At 41.4% G+C, this 13955-nt stretch overlaps 1 protein-coding gene across 12 annotated transcripts in view; it reads left to right on the top strand.

The window, feature by feature from the left end:
* Positions 1 to 13955, top strand: part of RYR3 (ryanodine receptor 3) — a 1134733-nt gene that overhangs the window by 840233 nt on the left and 280545 nt on the right. For all 12 annotated transcript variants that reach the window (XM_068253938.1, XM_068253930.1, XM_068253931.1 and 9 more), the window contains 3 exons: positions 76 to 396; positions 11866 to 12106; positions 12204 to 12291. In XM_068253938.1, coding sequence (XP_068110039.1) covers positions 76 to 396; positions 11866 to 12106; positions 12204 to 12291 — 650 coding nt within the window. The remainder of the gene's footprint in view (positions 1 to 75; positions 397 to 11865; positions 12107 to 12203; positions 12292 to 13955) is intronic.

The raw sequence follows: 13955 nt of genomic DNA on the forward strand, positions 1-13955 counted from the left end.
AAACACTTGCTGACAAATTAATGAGGCCGTATATAGTGTGACATACATGCATTAATGAAAATTGCTGTGCTGCAGTTTTAGGAATGCCAGATACAGTAGAAGAGATGTGTCCAGAAATGCCACACCTGGAGGGCCTTATGAAGGAGATAAACGACCTAGCAGAGTCTGGAGCAAGGTACACGGAGATGCCACATGTCATTGAGGTTGTCCTGCCAATGCTATGCAACTATCTTTCTTACTGGTGGGAAAGAGGCACAGAGAATGTGCCTGAAAATGCCAGACCGTGCTGTACTCAGGTGACTTCAGAACACCTCAGTGTTATCTTGGGCAACATCCTGAAAATCATCAACAACAACCTGGGAATAGATGAAGCATCTTGGATGAAGAGAATTGCAGGTAATCCTTCTAGTGATGATGTGAGGATTCACATTCCTAAACATTGTCCAGACACTTGGTTTGAAAACCTTTCACAAAAAGTATTAAAGGAATTAAGTGTAAAGCCACTTGACATTTATCATGTCCTGACAGCCCTGACTTGCAGTCAGATGAAAAGGAAAGAGAATGAACAGTATGCCTAAAAACAGGAGCAGTTCTTGCTTCATCCTCCTCCCGGTCTTGTCATCAAAAATCTATAATCCAGACAAATAATTGTAGGCTCTTGTTATTTCTTTGTTGCATTCTTCTGTGATGTTACATTACAGGCATTGAATGATAATGACAGTTCAATTGGATTGTAATAGGAAACTTTGAAGTAAAATGTGTTGAACGTGTTTACTTTCTATAACCTTCACAAATAACAGGTAATCGGATTAGCAGTTTGGGACCTCAGCCAGGAGCTATTACATTGTGCTGAATCAGCTCAGTAGAAATGTGTCATATGTATTTGATTTCAGCGGTACAACTACAATGTATGAAGTGCCATTGCAAAATGTTGATGCACACCATCATCCCCCCACCCCGTTATTTATACTTCCATTTTCCCTTTGGCAATCTCTTTCACCATGCCCCAACATTACAGATTAGTAAACCAATTCCACGTCCCTTTTAAATGAAACTTGCCATTTAACCATATATGCCGCCTGGATGTGATTGTCTCGTCCAGGCAGCTCCTGCTGTGCTGCTTCGCGCACGCCCACGCGCTCCTTTGCCACCCCCCGTTAGTCCGGAGATCAATGAATGGGAACTTGGTTCCCCCTTCATTGATCTAAGTCCCCGGTAGAAAGACCGAGCAGTCTTTCTGAGAAAAAAAAGTTTCACGTCCTCATACTTCCTGGAAGCGAGAGTGCTCGCTTCCAGGACTAAATTAAAAACATTTCACTGTGGCCATCTTGTGGCCAAATAGTAAAACTACATAACTACATCTACATACATTTTTTAAAATAAAATAAACACATTATTACATTTAAAAATAACTGTTTACCTCCCACATCAAAAATTACCCCCAAATAATGTTAATGGAAAAAAAATTCTATAAAAATAAAAACATAAATAGTTACCTAAGGGTCTGAACTTTTTCAATATGCATGTGAAGAGGGTATATTATGAGCATTTTTTAAATTATATGCTTGTAAATAGTGATGGATGCAAAACTGAAAAAATGCACCTTTATTTCCAAATAAAATATTGGCGCCATACATTGTGATAGGGACATAATTTAAATGGTGTAATAACCAGGACAAATGGGCAAATAAAATAAATAGGTTTTAACTATGGTAGCATGTATTATTTTAAAGCTATAATGGCTGAAAACTGAGAAATAATGATTTTTTTCCGTTTTTTCTTAATGTTCCTGTTAAAATGCATTTAGAAAAAAATAATTCTTAGCAAAATGTACCACCCAAAGAAAGCCTAATTGGTGGTAGAAAAAACAAGATATACTGTAGATCAATTCTTTGTGATAATTAGTAATAAAGTTATTAGCAAATGAATGGGAGGTGAACATTGCTCTGATACATAACGTGAAAAATAACTGCAGGCTGAAATAGTTAAATTCTACTCATTGCAAGGATATATTGCTTTACATCAGCCTGTTGTATGTTGCTTCCTGGCTCCTTGACAGACCCTTTTGTAACTGGATGGATTGTTTGACTACAAATGTACAGACACTAAGTTAAAGAAACACTGAAGCAAACTAATTTTCCCCATTTTACCGTATAATTCGCTTCAGTGCTCTCAAGCCAAGTAATCCGCCACGTCCCCGGCGCAAAACGAGCGCTGCAGAGCCCCCAAATCCCCAGGGGGCAATCTGGCCGGCATTTCCTGGAAGGGGCAGAGCTTTCAGCTTCAGCTCTGCCCCTCCTGACGTCAGTCGTGGCACATCGCCGCCTCTCCCCGCCCCTCTCACTCTTCCTTCACAGAGAGGGGCGGGGAGAGGCAGCGATCCGTGCGGCAATTGACATCAGGAGGGGCAGAGCTACAGCTGGAAGCTCTGCCCCTCAGCGCAGCAAAATCCACGACCAAGTTGGTCGTGGATATGTGCGGATGGATTTGGGGGCTCTGCAGCGCTCGTTTAGGGGCAGGGACACGGCGGTTTACTTGGCTTGAGAGCACTGAAGCGACTTATGAGGTAAAATGGGGAAAATAAGTTCGCTTCAGTGTCTCTAAGTGCTTTTATTGTTTTGTTATGTTTTTTTTTTTAATCCATTATCCAGATGACAAATTATAAACACAGTAATTGGTTTACAAATATAAAACAATCCAACCAATCCAAACCTCTTCACCATAACTTTCTAAATCATGGCCCCTATGAGAAATATTTAGAGCAAAGTATTCCTTGCTAAATTGATTCCTTCCTAAATCCTACACTCGTAACTCTGGTTGTCCCTAAAATTGTGAGTTTTGGGCAAACTTCCTCCTATTAAGTCCTTTTGGTGTTTTGATCTCCAAATTAGGCATGCAAAAAGTTTGGTTTCATTATTCACCGAGCTAGTAATTTGCATGCTTGATGCTTTCACATAATGTCACAGCATTTAAATATTATTCAATACTAAAACATAAGCATTCCTCTTTTAAGATTGAACTCAAAAAAGAAAGTCAATAAAGCCATCTGCCAAGTCTTTTATCTCTTTTTAATTACTTTTGAAATATGTAGTGAGAGGTCCACTTATTAGGAGCTATTGTGTATGTAAGGAGTCAGTATTGTTTTATCTACAGTTTCTCCAATTGTTCATTTAATGTTCTCCATGAAATAGAGTTTTGTAAGGGTTCCATAAATTCTGATACATTTCCTTTAGTTCATCCTCTATAATAATAGCTGTCTGTGTAGCTGGGTCCGTGCTTTTTGCTACTGCGCATGTGCACAGCACTGACCCAGCCTCACACAGGGAGGACGAGAGGGACGCAGCCAGCCAGGCGGGTGTGCGAGCAGGCGGCCAGGTGCGCGGCGCGTGCGCGCAGGGGACAGACGGGAGCGCGCTTGCGCACAGCAGGCGCACGGAGACAGACCTAGCCCATTTTTAAATGGGCTAAGGTCACTAGTTGATCTATAAGGCCCAAACATTGACCTATATATAATGTACTTTTCATGGAATTTTGCTTCCAGTTTTCTTTTTATCATTTGATTGTCTTAAAGGGAACCAGAGATGGAACGATTCACACAAAATAAACATATCAGTTGATAGCTTGTAAAGAATAAATGCTCTACCTGATAATTTCGTCACTCTGGAGTGCCTTTTTGAGTGTTTTTTATCCATTATTGCTCCAGGAAATATCCAATATGGCCGCCGGCTCATATCTCTTCTGCTTCCAGGTTATAAACTGTTCTGGATGTGCTGTCTATAGACTATAGACAAGCAGGGCGGCAGCAGGCTTTCATCTGTCTGCTTTCAACTTTATTATTTTGGTATGCTGTGTGGCTGCCTGTAGGAAGTGTCTCTCATAGAAATTAAACTGCATACAGTAGATAATGACTGGCTGCACACTGCAAACAGATACACTGTCTGTTTCAGAGCTTCTTTCTCGGCAGCAGCAGCAGCCCCTTCTTATGTCAACAGCTCTGAGTATGAAATCTGAGCCAGGAGGGGGAAGCCTTGGGCTTGAAAAGACTCCACAGAAGAGTGACTCAGCTATAATGATTCCAGGTCAAACCTCGACTGAATAGTCGGTGGATTCTTATCACAGTTGATAACAGATAGATTAGACTGAGAAGAATAAAACTAAAAGCAGGGTAGGTGTTTACTGTCATGTTCCCACTGATAAATGTAATAAAATACTTGAGGGTGCTTCGTCTCTGGTTCTCTTTAATAGCATTTGTAGGCTTACTATTTGGTCACCATAGGATAGCCATAGTTTAAGAATAGTTTTTGGTGGCTAGAAAAATCTTATGTCCTAGTCTTGATAGTATGTTAGCGGGTTATGGAGTTGAGAACTGTTCTTATTGGTGATTTCAGAAGAATTTGTGTATGATTGGCCAGTTGTATAACATAAAGGGGTATTGATAGTACTAGATTCAGGGCAAGTTGGAGTTTTCTCTATGTATTTGTTAAACACATTTTCATTTACAATTTCCTTTCTTCCTGTTTCCCATCCTGATTCCATCAGATCTATCAGAACCTGGTTTTCTGTGTTCACTTTTTTCACAATTTTCTGCCATTCTGAGGAATACATGCCCCTGTAGTAATATTTATTTTTGCTTCCAAGCAGGACTGGATTTTCTATTAGGTATTTAGGCTTGTGCCTATGGACACCTGATGATGGTGAGGTGTCTCCCGAGTGCTTCCCTCCCTCCTTCCCTATGAAGAGCTTGAGCCGAGCACAAATGAAAGGTTATTCACCCGGCTTCCACAAATGAGATTACACTTCAGTAGTGGGGGGGATGGGGGGGGGGGGGGGGCACCTTGCACTAGTTATACTTGGAAGCATCTCTAATTAATGAATACTGATGGTACCTCTGAGTACCTAATACTTAGGGACACCTGTGGTTACCTTCACCAGGTAGGGGAAGTAGGGGAGTGGTGACTGCCGGGCCAGCCAGTACACTTGTGGTGCGGGTTCAGTAGGGGTTTGTGAGTTCGAGGAGGGGGAAGTCTGGGGTGGCAGAACATTTGTGCCTATAGTCTCCTGCAATGTAAATTCTGGCCTGCTTTCACGTCTAAGAGGACTTAATTAGTTTAGGACGTTTACATATTTGTTACAGTTTACTATGTTGAAGATAAATTCTGTTGTTTGCACGAAATTAATTTTATGCTGCTGGGAAAGATTATGCATTGAAGCCAGTATTTCATACCATCTCTTTAGAAAATCGTCCTCTGTCCAAACCTGAAATACTTTATATACTCTTCTTAGATGGAAATTTGAAAAAAAAATTTTTAAAAGAAGGGGATAAACTTGCCTTGATAGTTTTAGTGTTTGTTTAATGATGATAGAGGGTTTTCTTTAGAAAGTTAGACTTTGTCTAACTAATCTCTTATGTGTATTATTATTAATACATTAAGTCCTAAAAACAGAATGTCTAAAAATAATTGGTAATATTAACTTTTAACAGCAACCCTGATATTTTTCTCACCATATGAACTTACATATATGGAAGTTATGTGTATTTAAATGCTCCATTAGTAATGGAGTGAGTAAAGCAGTCTAGTGAAGATTATTATCTTAATAAGATTGGATATCTTTCCAACATTTCAGTGCTTTATGTATTACTGGAGAGTAATTGAGTATAGCTGAGTGACTACCATTGCCAACTTAATTTCTAGGCAATTCATATTTTCCATAGTTACTTTTATTCATAGCCTCTCATTCTGCCTTTTCTTTGATATAAAATAAAACTGGTTTGTCCTAGTTAATGACCACTTTTGAAAAAGCTCAGTAGCAGGTAATAAGTAAGATAGCTTTTCTAGAAGTGGTATGTGACATCATGAGATCATGAGATACTGTAAGTGTGTGTGTGTGTGTATATATATATATATATATATATATATATATATATATATATATATATATACATACAATATATATCTGTATATGCACCTATACACACACACGTTTCTATATGTATGCAGCACGGTGGCATAGTGGTTATTATCACTCTCACCTTGCAGGGCATGGAGTTTGTATGCTCCCTCCATTTCTGCGTTGGTTTCCTCCAGGCACTATGGTTTCCTCCACATCAAAAAAACGTACAGATAAGTTAATTGGCTTCCCCCTAAGGCCCGGTTCACATTAGCGTTCGCTATCCGGATTTTCCGGATCTGATCCGGACTGCATACTGTACAAACGGAACGTACGTTCCGCATAGCAATGCAAAGGCTATGCGGACGTTCACATACGTACGTTCCGTACAGTACGGAGCCGGACCGGATCCGGACTCCGGACTCTTTTCCAACATGCGCTATTTTTTGTGTCCAGATCTCCGGCCCACGCATCCTGACCGGAGCCTGACCTGAGCCTGACAGCACTATCAGGAACACAGAAACCAATGGGAAACGGAAGGCACAGAACACACTGCCTACAAAAACCTGACGTTCTACCCCACTTCCTATGCATATCCAAGCGGCCATTTCGGATGGGGACACATGGGCCAAGCATGTCTGGAGTGGAGCAGCAGTGACAGACGTGCTGGAGCTGTTTGGCAGAATATCGGAGGTGAAGGTGATGCCTACAACGGAGGAACCTGATTGTACATGTGCACCAGGTGCACCTTCTGCTGACCCGAACATTTTTTTATTTATATTTAACTATTTTTTGCCCACGGATCCGGATGGCAGCCTGATGCATGCCTGATACAAACGGACCGGATCCGGATCAGAACCGTACGGTTCTGATCAGGTCAGGATCCGATCAGGATCCGATCAGGATCCGGTCCGTTTACTTGCCAAAACGCAAGTGTGAACGGGGCCTTAATTGGCCCTAGATTTTGATACATACACTACACAATACATACATAGACATGACTGTGGTAGATATTTGATTGTGAGCTCCACTGAGGTACAGTTAAGTGACAAGACAATATACTCTGTACAGCACTGCAGAAGATGTTGGTGCTATAATAATAATAATAATAATAATAATAAAAATATGTTTTTACATAGCGATGAACGAGCACAGTTTCGCAAGATGGGAAGCTATACCTGCGCGTGTCTGAGGAGGAGACCATTGCAGAGAGGGTTAATAATCACAGATTGCAAACCACCCTTGCTCTGTAGTAGATTAAATCAGATTGCAGAGTATTTCTCTCTGATAAATAATTAGAAGTCATGAGACTTTATTTTGGCTGTGAAAATATTCCTGACAGCAGAGAACTGATAAGTTCAAAAGGTCATCATTACATTTTACTGGGGGTGAAAACAAGAAATGCACAAGTTCTTTGCTGCAGCTGGGACATGAATAGTCTGTGAGCAATTGTAGGGCTGTAGTTATTTATTGAGATACTGTTCTTTGATATAAGAATTATTGTTCTTGTTGCTGTGGCTTATCTGCTGATGATAAATGGGTGCTCTTGATCTCTTCTTTTTGCACAACACAATATTTATCACATTCGCTTTCTGTAGATGTTTGATCTGCCTTTGTTATGTCTTTTGCGCTTCATCGCTCATTAAATTGTTTCTTAAAAAGGTACAAGGAACATTACATGATGTTCCTCCATCATTGCTTTTATATAATCAGTATAAAGAATCTATTCAGTGCCAGGCCAGAGGTTAATATCCAGTCTACAATCAGCATTCTTGTTATATCTGCCATGGTCTTCTCAGAGCTGTAAGAAGTTATGGAAGTTATGTTAGGAATATGACTTTTGAGGTAGTTTTTTTTATTTATTATAAAGCAACCCTTATTGAGCCTTTACAATTTCCTGGGTGGTTTAGCCATTAGCTCTGCAGCAGACCAGTGACAAAGTAAATCTTTGAGAAATGTATTAACAGGCACAAGCTTTTTTCTGTTGTACCAAAATTAATAAGTTGACGTATGTGAATGCGATGCAGGAACCAATTAACACAGCTAAAAGGGCACCTTTTACCAGTTTATTTTTCCTGGTTGAACTTGATGGACAGATGTTTTACTCAACCAAACCTGTCACTGTCTGCACAGCACTGTTAAAAAATGTTGGCTGAAATTATTGACCTCATTCCCGATTTTACCATTAGAAGAAACAAAATGTACACCGAGGACAGAGGAAAGTTGCAAGGGAAGAACGTACAGATGAGGTGAGATGGTGCTCTACTGTGCACTCTGCCACACCAGGTGTCACAATCAGAGAGTGTATGCCACACCCCCATTGTTATACCCCATTACTTTGGGGCCCTGAGCAATAACTTAGTTTGCCCATATGCAAGCGCTAGCCTTTGTAGTGTGATGATATGGTTAAGCTTTGCAGCTTCAGGGCCTGGGTGACTTGCAGTAATTGTCAGGAGCATAAATACAGCTCTCTGACACAAAGTACTAAATAAAATTTCCAGGCATCAGTCCACGGCCTAACACCTATAGGCTTTGAGTTATGCTGCCAAAAACTCAAAAGCTAAAGGCAAAATGTGAAGTTTTGGGGTGGCTTAGTCAGAGTAATGACTTGAACCCCACTGATCTGTTTCAGCAGGGCAGTTCATAGCGGAAAACGTCATGTGGCTAAATTATAACAATTCTGTAGAGAAAAGCAATCTAAAATGTCTGTACCACAAAGTATAGCCTCTTGGTTCTGACCACATGGTACGCATATGCCAGGAGGTACTTTAGTAGGTCCCAGTGATACTTAAACCTGTTATAATCAATTCTTTATGGCAACCTCTGAGATTTTTTTAAAAGGCCATTCATATGTAGGGAAATAATTTAGAACGTTGGAGCAGGTTGGCACTAGAGTTGGACCTCAGTGATGAGCTGCGCACCAGTGGTTCACACACCTTGCACTTTTTTTGGTCAGCTTACACAGTGTGCTCAAGCATAGCAATAAGTAGTATGGAAGTTGAGAAAGGAGAGGAAAGGTGACTTCTCTTCCAGGGGCAAACCCAGGATTTTTATGAGGGGGATTCCTGAAAGGTCTCCCTCAGTCACACACATTACAGTATAATAGTATGGTAGGACATCAGTACACATAATGCAATTTCCCATCCGAATGACCAACAACGGGATCGATCAGGAACAGTTTGGATATAGATAATAATGAGGACAGCCGGAATTGGTAATGAAGGGGAAAGTGAAGCAGTCACACATCAAGGCACAGGGCTGTGCTCATACCTGACTCTGTTCAGTTCCCCAGAGCTACTCCATGCTCTGTACACATGCTCTGACTGTACACATGCTGCTGCTACATACAAAGTTAAGTGTAGCAGGGGAAGAAAGGGACAGTGCTGTGAGCTGCAGGATGCCTGCAGATATTCTAGTGTCTCAACTTGTGCCTGTTCCACAATAAAGCTAGCTTGTGGAGCCGCTGGAGCGCACACGCAGGAGGCGGGGGAGTGTCCGTACTTCTGGCGTCATGATGCGACGCCAGAAGCGAAGATTACAGGCGCAGTATGTCCGGGTCAGGGGCCAGGAGAGTCGGCCAGTACCGGGAGCTGTGGCTGATGAGCGGGACCCGACGGCAGGGAGCGAGGGGAGTGGTGAGTATGTCCTTTTCTTTCCCTACACATTGCAGGTTTTATCTCTCCGCAGCCTTTCAGCTGCAGTATCCTTTAACTTCCAAATGTAGACAAACCTGACTGAATATTTATATTTCATCCTAAGTAAGCTTTTCAGTGGCGCAGCAAATGCAGTCATTAGAACATTTGTGCAGAGACCAGAAAGTTTTTTTTCTCCATGCCCTTAGTTGTCAGTCTCTCAAGACAAGGAAAATAAACTTCTCCCCCCACGGGGCCCCCTATGCCTTCTGGGCACTCTTGTGGCTGCATCCCTTGTAGGGTCTATTGTTATGTATGTGGGTTAGTTAGAGGAGCAGTATTACATCAGTTAGCAGGAGTGGTTATCTGTTCCACCACAACAGCTGAGTGCAAGCATGACATCTGGTAGCTTGTTAACATGGGCCCATTCCTGACCCTCCAACATTAGTGGCCACTATTGGGAAGTGAAAGACAGACTTCTAATACAAAATAACAGAAAAATGTTCTCTTGTTTGACAACAGTTATCTCTTCTGCCAAAATCACTCTGTTTTAGTACGCCATCATGCTGCTTGCTGACACCGTTTCATTCCTGATCCCTTCAATCATTAGTGACCTGGTTAAGTAAGTGGTAGACAGGATGCCAATGCAAAATAGCCTCCCTTTTGTGTATTTAAAACGTGGCCTCTAGTGGCCAGATGGCAAGGAAATTAGCTCATGGCAGCAATATACTGAATAACATACATATTCCGTTGCACATCTGCAAGGGCAGGAAAGATACCTAATGCTATTGATTGTGGTGATGTTGATAAACAGCCTATTTAATACTGTATATCAGGGCATACGTTACCACTAGTGCTAGAAAACACTTTATTACTCCGTCGCTCCTCACACAATTCACAAGGCTATTATCAGCATGGATGAAATATTTCCTGCACAGTGGGGCTACTATCAGCTCCCGAAATGTATTTCCTAATAATCACCATATTTCAAAGATTTTTATTGTTGTGGCAAAGGGATAAAGATTTAGAGCAAAGTGAAATGTATAGTCCTGACAAGCTCACAAATCTCTTTCACTGTCTTCCCCTCACAGCATGCAGGAGACTCTGAAGGGGAGGGAGACAAGCTAATCAGAGGAGATGTAACAGATACAGTAGCTAGTTGTGCTGTAATATAATTAGCAGTCAGGAAGATATAAATACACCACTCCTGACTGGTTGCTTGTTATGTACAGCACATCTGGCTAATCTGACGCATCTCCTGTAACTTCATAGTCTCTGGTTGCTGGTGCTGTCCATGCTGGGAGGAGGAGACACACTGATAAAGAGGAGTGCCTTTGTGAGGTATGTGAGGAGTGAAGACCATAAACATACATTACTCAACTTTTACCCCTTACCACCACCTGTAAAGGTTCCTTTCAGCAAGTTGATTACTAAAGTATACACTGAGCAGTTGATAGCAACCCTTTAGTGTAGGAAATGGTTCAGCCCATCTGGTCCATCAGTTTCTTTATCTGCAAATGTCGGGATTATTTTGCAGGAGAGAGAGAGAGAGCTGTATGAATAACCAAAGTGTTTCTAGTACTAGCGGTAATGTGTGTCCCCGAATCTAAACAAAAAGTGGTTATCAATAGTTGTCCTTTAAAGGGAACGTCCGATAATTAAAAAATGAAGATCGATTTACCTGGGGCTTCCTCCAGCCCCTGGCAGCTGTCCTGTGCCCCCGCCGCAGCCAGTGGCACGGGATCCCCTCCGTGGGGGTCGGCATCTTCTGCGTCTGCGTGCGTTCTGCTCACGTGGTCTGGTGTGTTCTGTGCAGGCGCAGTAATTCTGGCTACATGAGTGCGGTCACAAACGGCGCAGCTGCGCGCTTGCGCATGCCTAGAAGATGCTGGACGGCATCTGCAACGGAGGGGACCTCAGGCCACCGGCTGGGAGCAGAGCTGCGGTGAGGGCACAGGACATCTGCCAGGGGCTGGAGGAAGCCCCAGGTAAGCAGATCTTTTTTTTTAACCCTGGATCTTCCCTTTATGTAAAATCTTCCTTGTACTGGCACAGTGTTTCCTTTACTCCACTGAATATTTTTTTAATAGTAATTTGTCATTAAAGCCACATAATGCTTTTAGTAAATGGAGATGTACATTTCTCAGTAACTCAATGCACATTAAACATGCAGGAAGTACATCATTGTAGTGGTTGAGACAATTGGGTGTAACATGCTTACTTGGCAGAACATGATATTATAGCATCTTGTATTTCATATATATTCATGCATCGCTGACAACTCCACTGCAGGCTCTTACTTTTGTTTCATTCCATTAACCTGGCTTTTGATGTTTGTTTGCAGTCTATGCTCAGCCAATTATCAGCAAGGCTCAGCCAGACCTCCTGAAGAGCCATTTTATCCCTACTCTGGAGAAACTGAAGAAGAAAGCAATAAAGATTGTGCTGGAAGAGGAGCAGCTGAAAGCAGACAGCAAGTCAGACACTCAGGAGGCAGAGCTTCTCATTCTGGATGAGTTTGCTGTTTTATGTAGAGATCTGTATGCTTTCTATCCTATGCTCATCCGATACGTGGATAACAACAGGTATAGAAGAGGCCTAGGTACTTAGCAATCCAGTATATATTATAACCAACTCTAATAATTGGGAGAATACTTTTTTTTCTCTTCTCTTACATCTTAGGTCCAACTGGCTTAAAAGACCTGATATAGATGCTGATGAACTTTTCAGAATGGTGGCTGAAGTTTTCATTCTTTGGTGTAAATCTCATGTAAGAAATATTTCAGTGTTATCCCGTTCTCTTATATTTAGTCTCTCCAGTGCACACAAGTCACAGTTCTCCTGCGCACTGTGTGCAGTATCGGGAACGATAAGCAGGCAGTTAAAGGGTTGTTGCTAAGAAGGGGCTGAGAGGAGGGGAACTGTCACTTCCTCCCTGTCCATAATAGATGTTCTGCTCAGTCAAATATTACAGCTGAGTAATGTGGAGACCACAACAGGCGCTGGAGGGTGAGGATGGTTATGTCACAGCACTGCTGATAAGGCCTCGTTCACATTGGGTGCGCTCAGAAACGTATTTAAGCGCATGATGAAAACGCATGCATTGATGCGCTTTTCCTAACACGTTTCAGTGAGTTGCAATGTGCTTTTTTAAGCAAACCAATGTATTTTTCATGCGTTCAAATGAGTTTGAACGCAGCAGCATGGATATTTTTGCCTATTTGATGTAGCAGTTAACAAATATTTGCTTTTATTTGAAATGTTTTTGTTTATTTAATTAGGGGTAAAGAACATATCTCCAAAGTGCATTGCTATGTGCTTCTATGTGCTTAAAAAGCTCACTTGCAATGCTGTGCGCTTCACAGCGTAATGTACAGAAATGTATGCAACACCATGTTTCTCAAACGAATAGTAACAAAGTGCATTGATGTGAACATGGTACATTAGAAACGATGGAAAAGGCTGTATCTAGCAAAGCGCACAGCCCAATGCGCTTTGAAAAGTGTACAGCAATGCCCCTAGTGTGAACAAGGAGTAAAACATAATTAAATCCACAAAAAAAAAAAACCCTCGGTTCATGGGTACCTTAAAGTGAACCTCCGGACTAAAAATCTACTCAGCAGCACTGAAAAGGCTTGGTGTTTCTTTAACAGTTTCACAGCATCAGAACTTTGTTTTTCTTACCAAAGCATAATTTTTAGCTAAGCTCCACCCATTAAAGAAAACTGCCCGGGCTTTTTTCCCTGATGCTGTTCAAAGCATGATGGGATTTCCTATGTTGTTGTTCACGTTGCCAAGCAACTGGGAGGGGGGATCAGCACACATGACAGTTGGAACTGTGTCTCATGCTTCCTGTCACCTCCTTTCAACCAAAAAGATGGCTGCCCTCAGGGAATCAAACATTTGCCTGTTCTTTTAAAACAGGGTGGGTAAGAGATTATATTACCTATCTATTTCAATTAACATAACTAATGTAACTTAATGATAGTATGTTTGTTTACACTGAAGTTCCTCTTTAAGAAGACAGATAAGAAAAGATTTATCACGAGTTAAGAAAGTTGATAGGGAGACATAAGTCTTGAGTTAATAAGTAAGATGGGCTAATTCAATTACCATTAGATTATCTGCTTTCAAAAGGCAAGAACAACTAAATAGCCTACAAAATAATAAAGCCTACTAAATAGCCATGCCCGACTGATAAGGTTTAACTATGCTGACCATTTAAAGAGGAACTGTCATGAAAATCTTAAAATTTAAAGAGAAACTCCGACCAAGAATTGAACTTTATCACAATCAGTAGCTGATACCCCCTTTTACATGAGAAATATATTCCTTTTCACAAACAGACCACCAGGGGGTGCTGTATGGCTGATATTGTGGTGAAACTCCTCCCACAAAGAAATTCTGAGTACGTACTCTTGACAGTTTCCTGTC

The sequence above is a fragment of the Hyperolius riggenbachi genome, chromosome 9, assembly GCF_040937935.1.
Source record: "Hyperolius riggenbachi isolate aHypRig1 chromosome 9, aHypRig1.pri, whole genome shotgun sequence".
Taxonomy (NCBI): Eukaryota; Metazoa; Chordata; class Amphibia; order Anura; family Hyperoliidae; genus Hyperolius; species Hyperolius riggenbachi.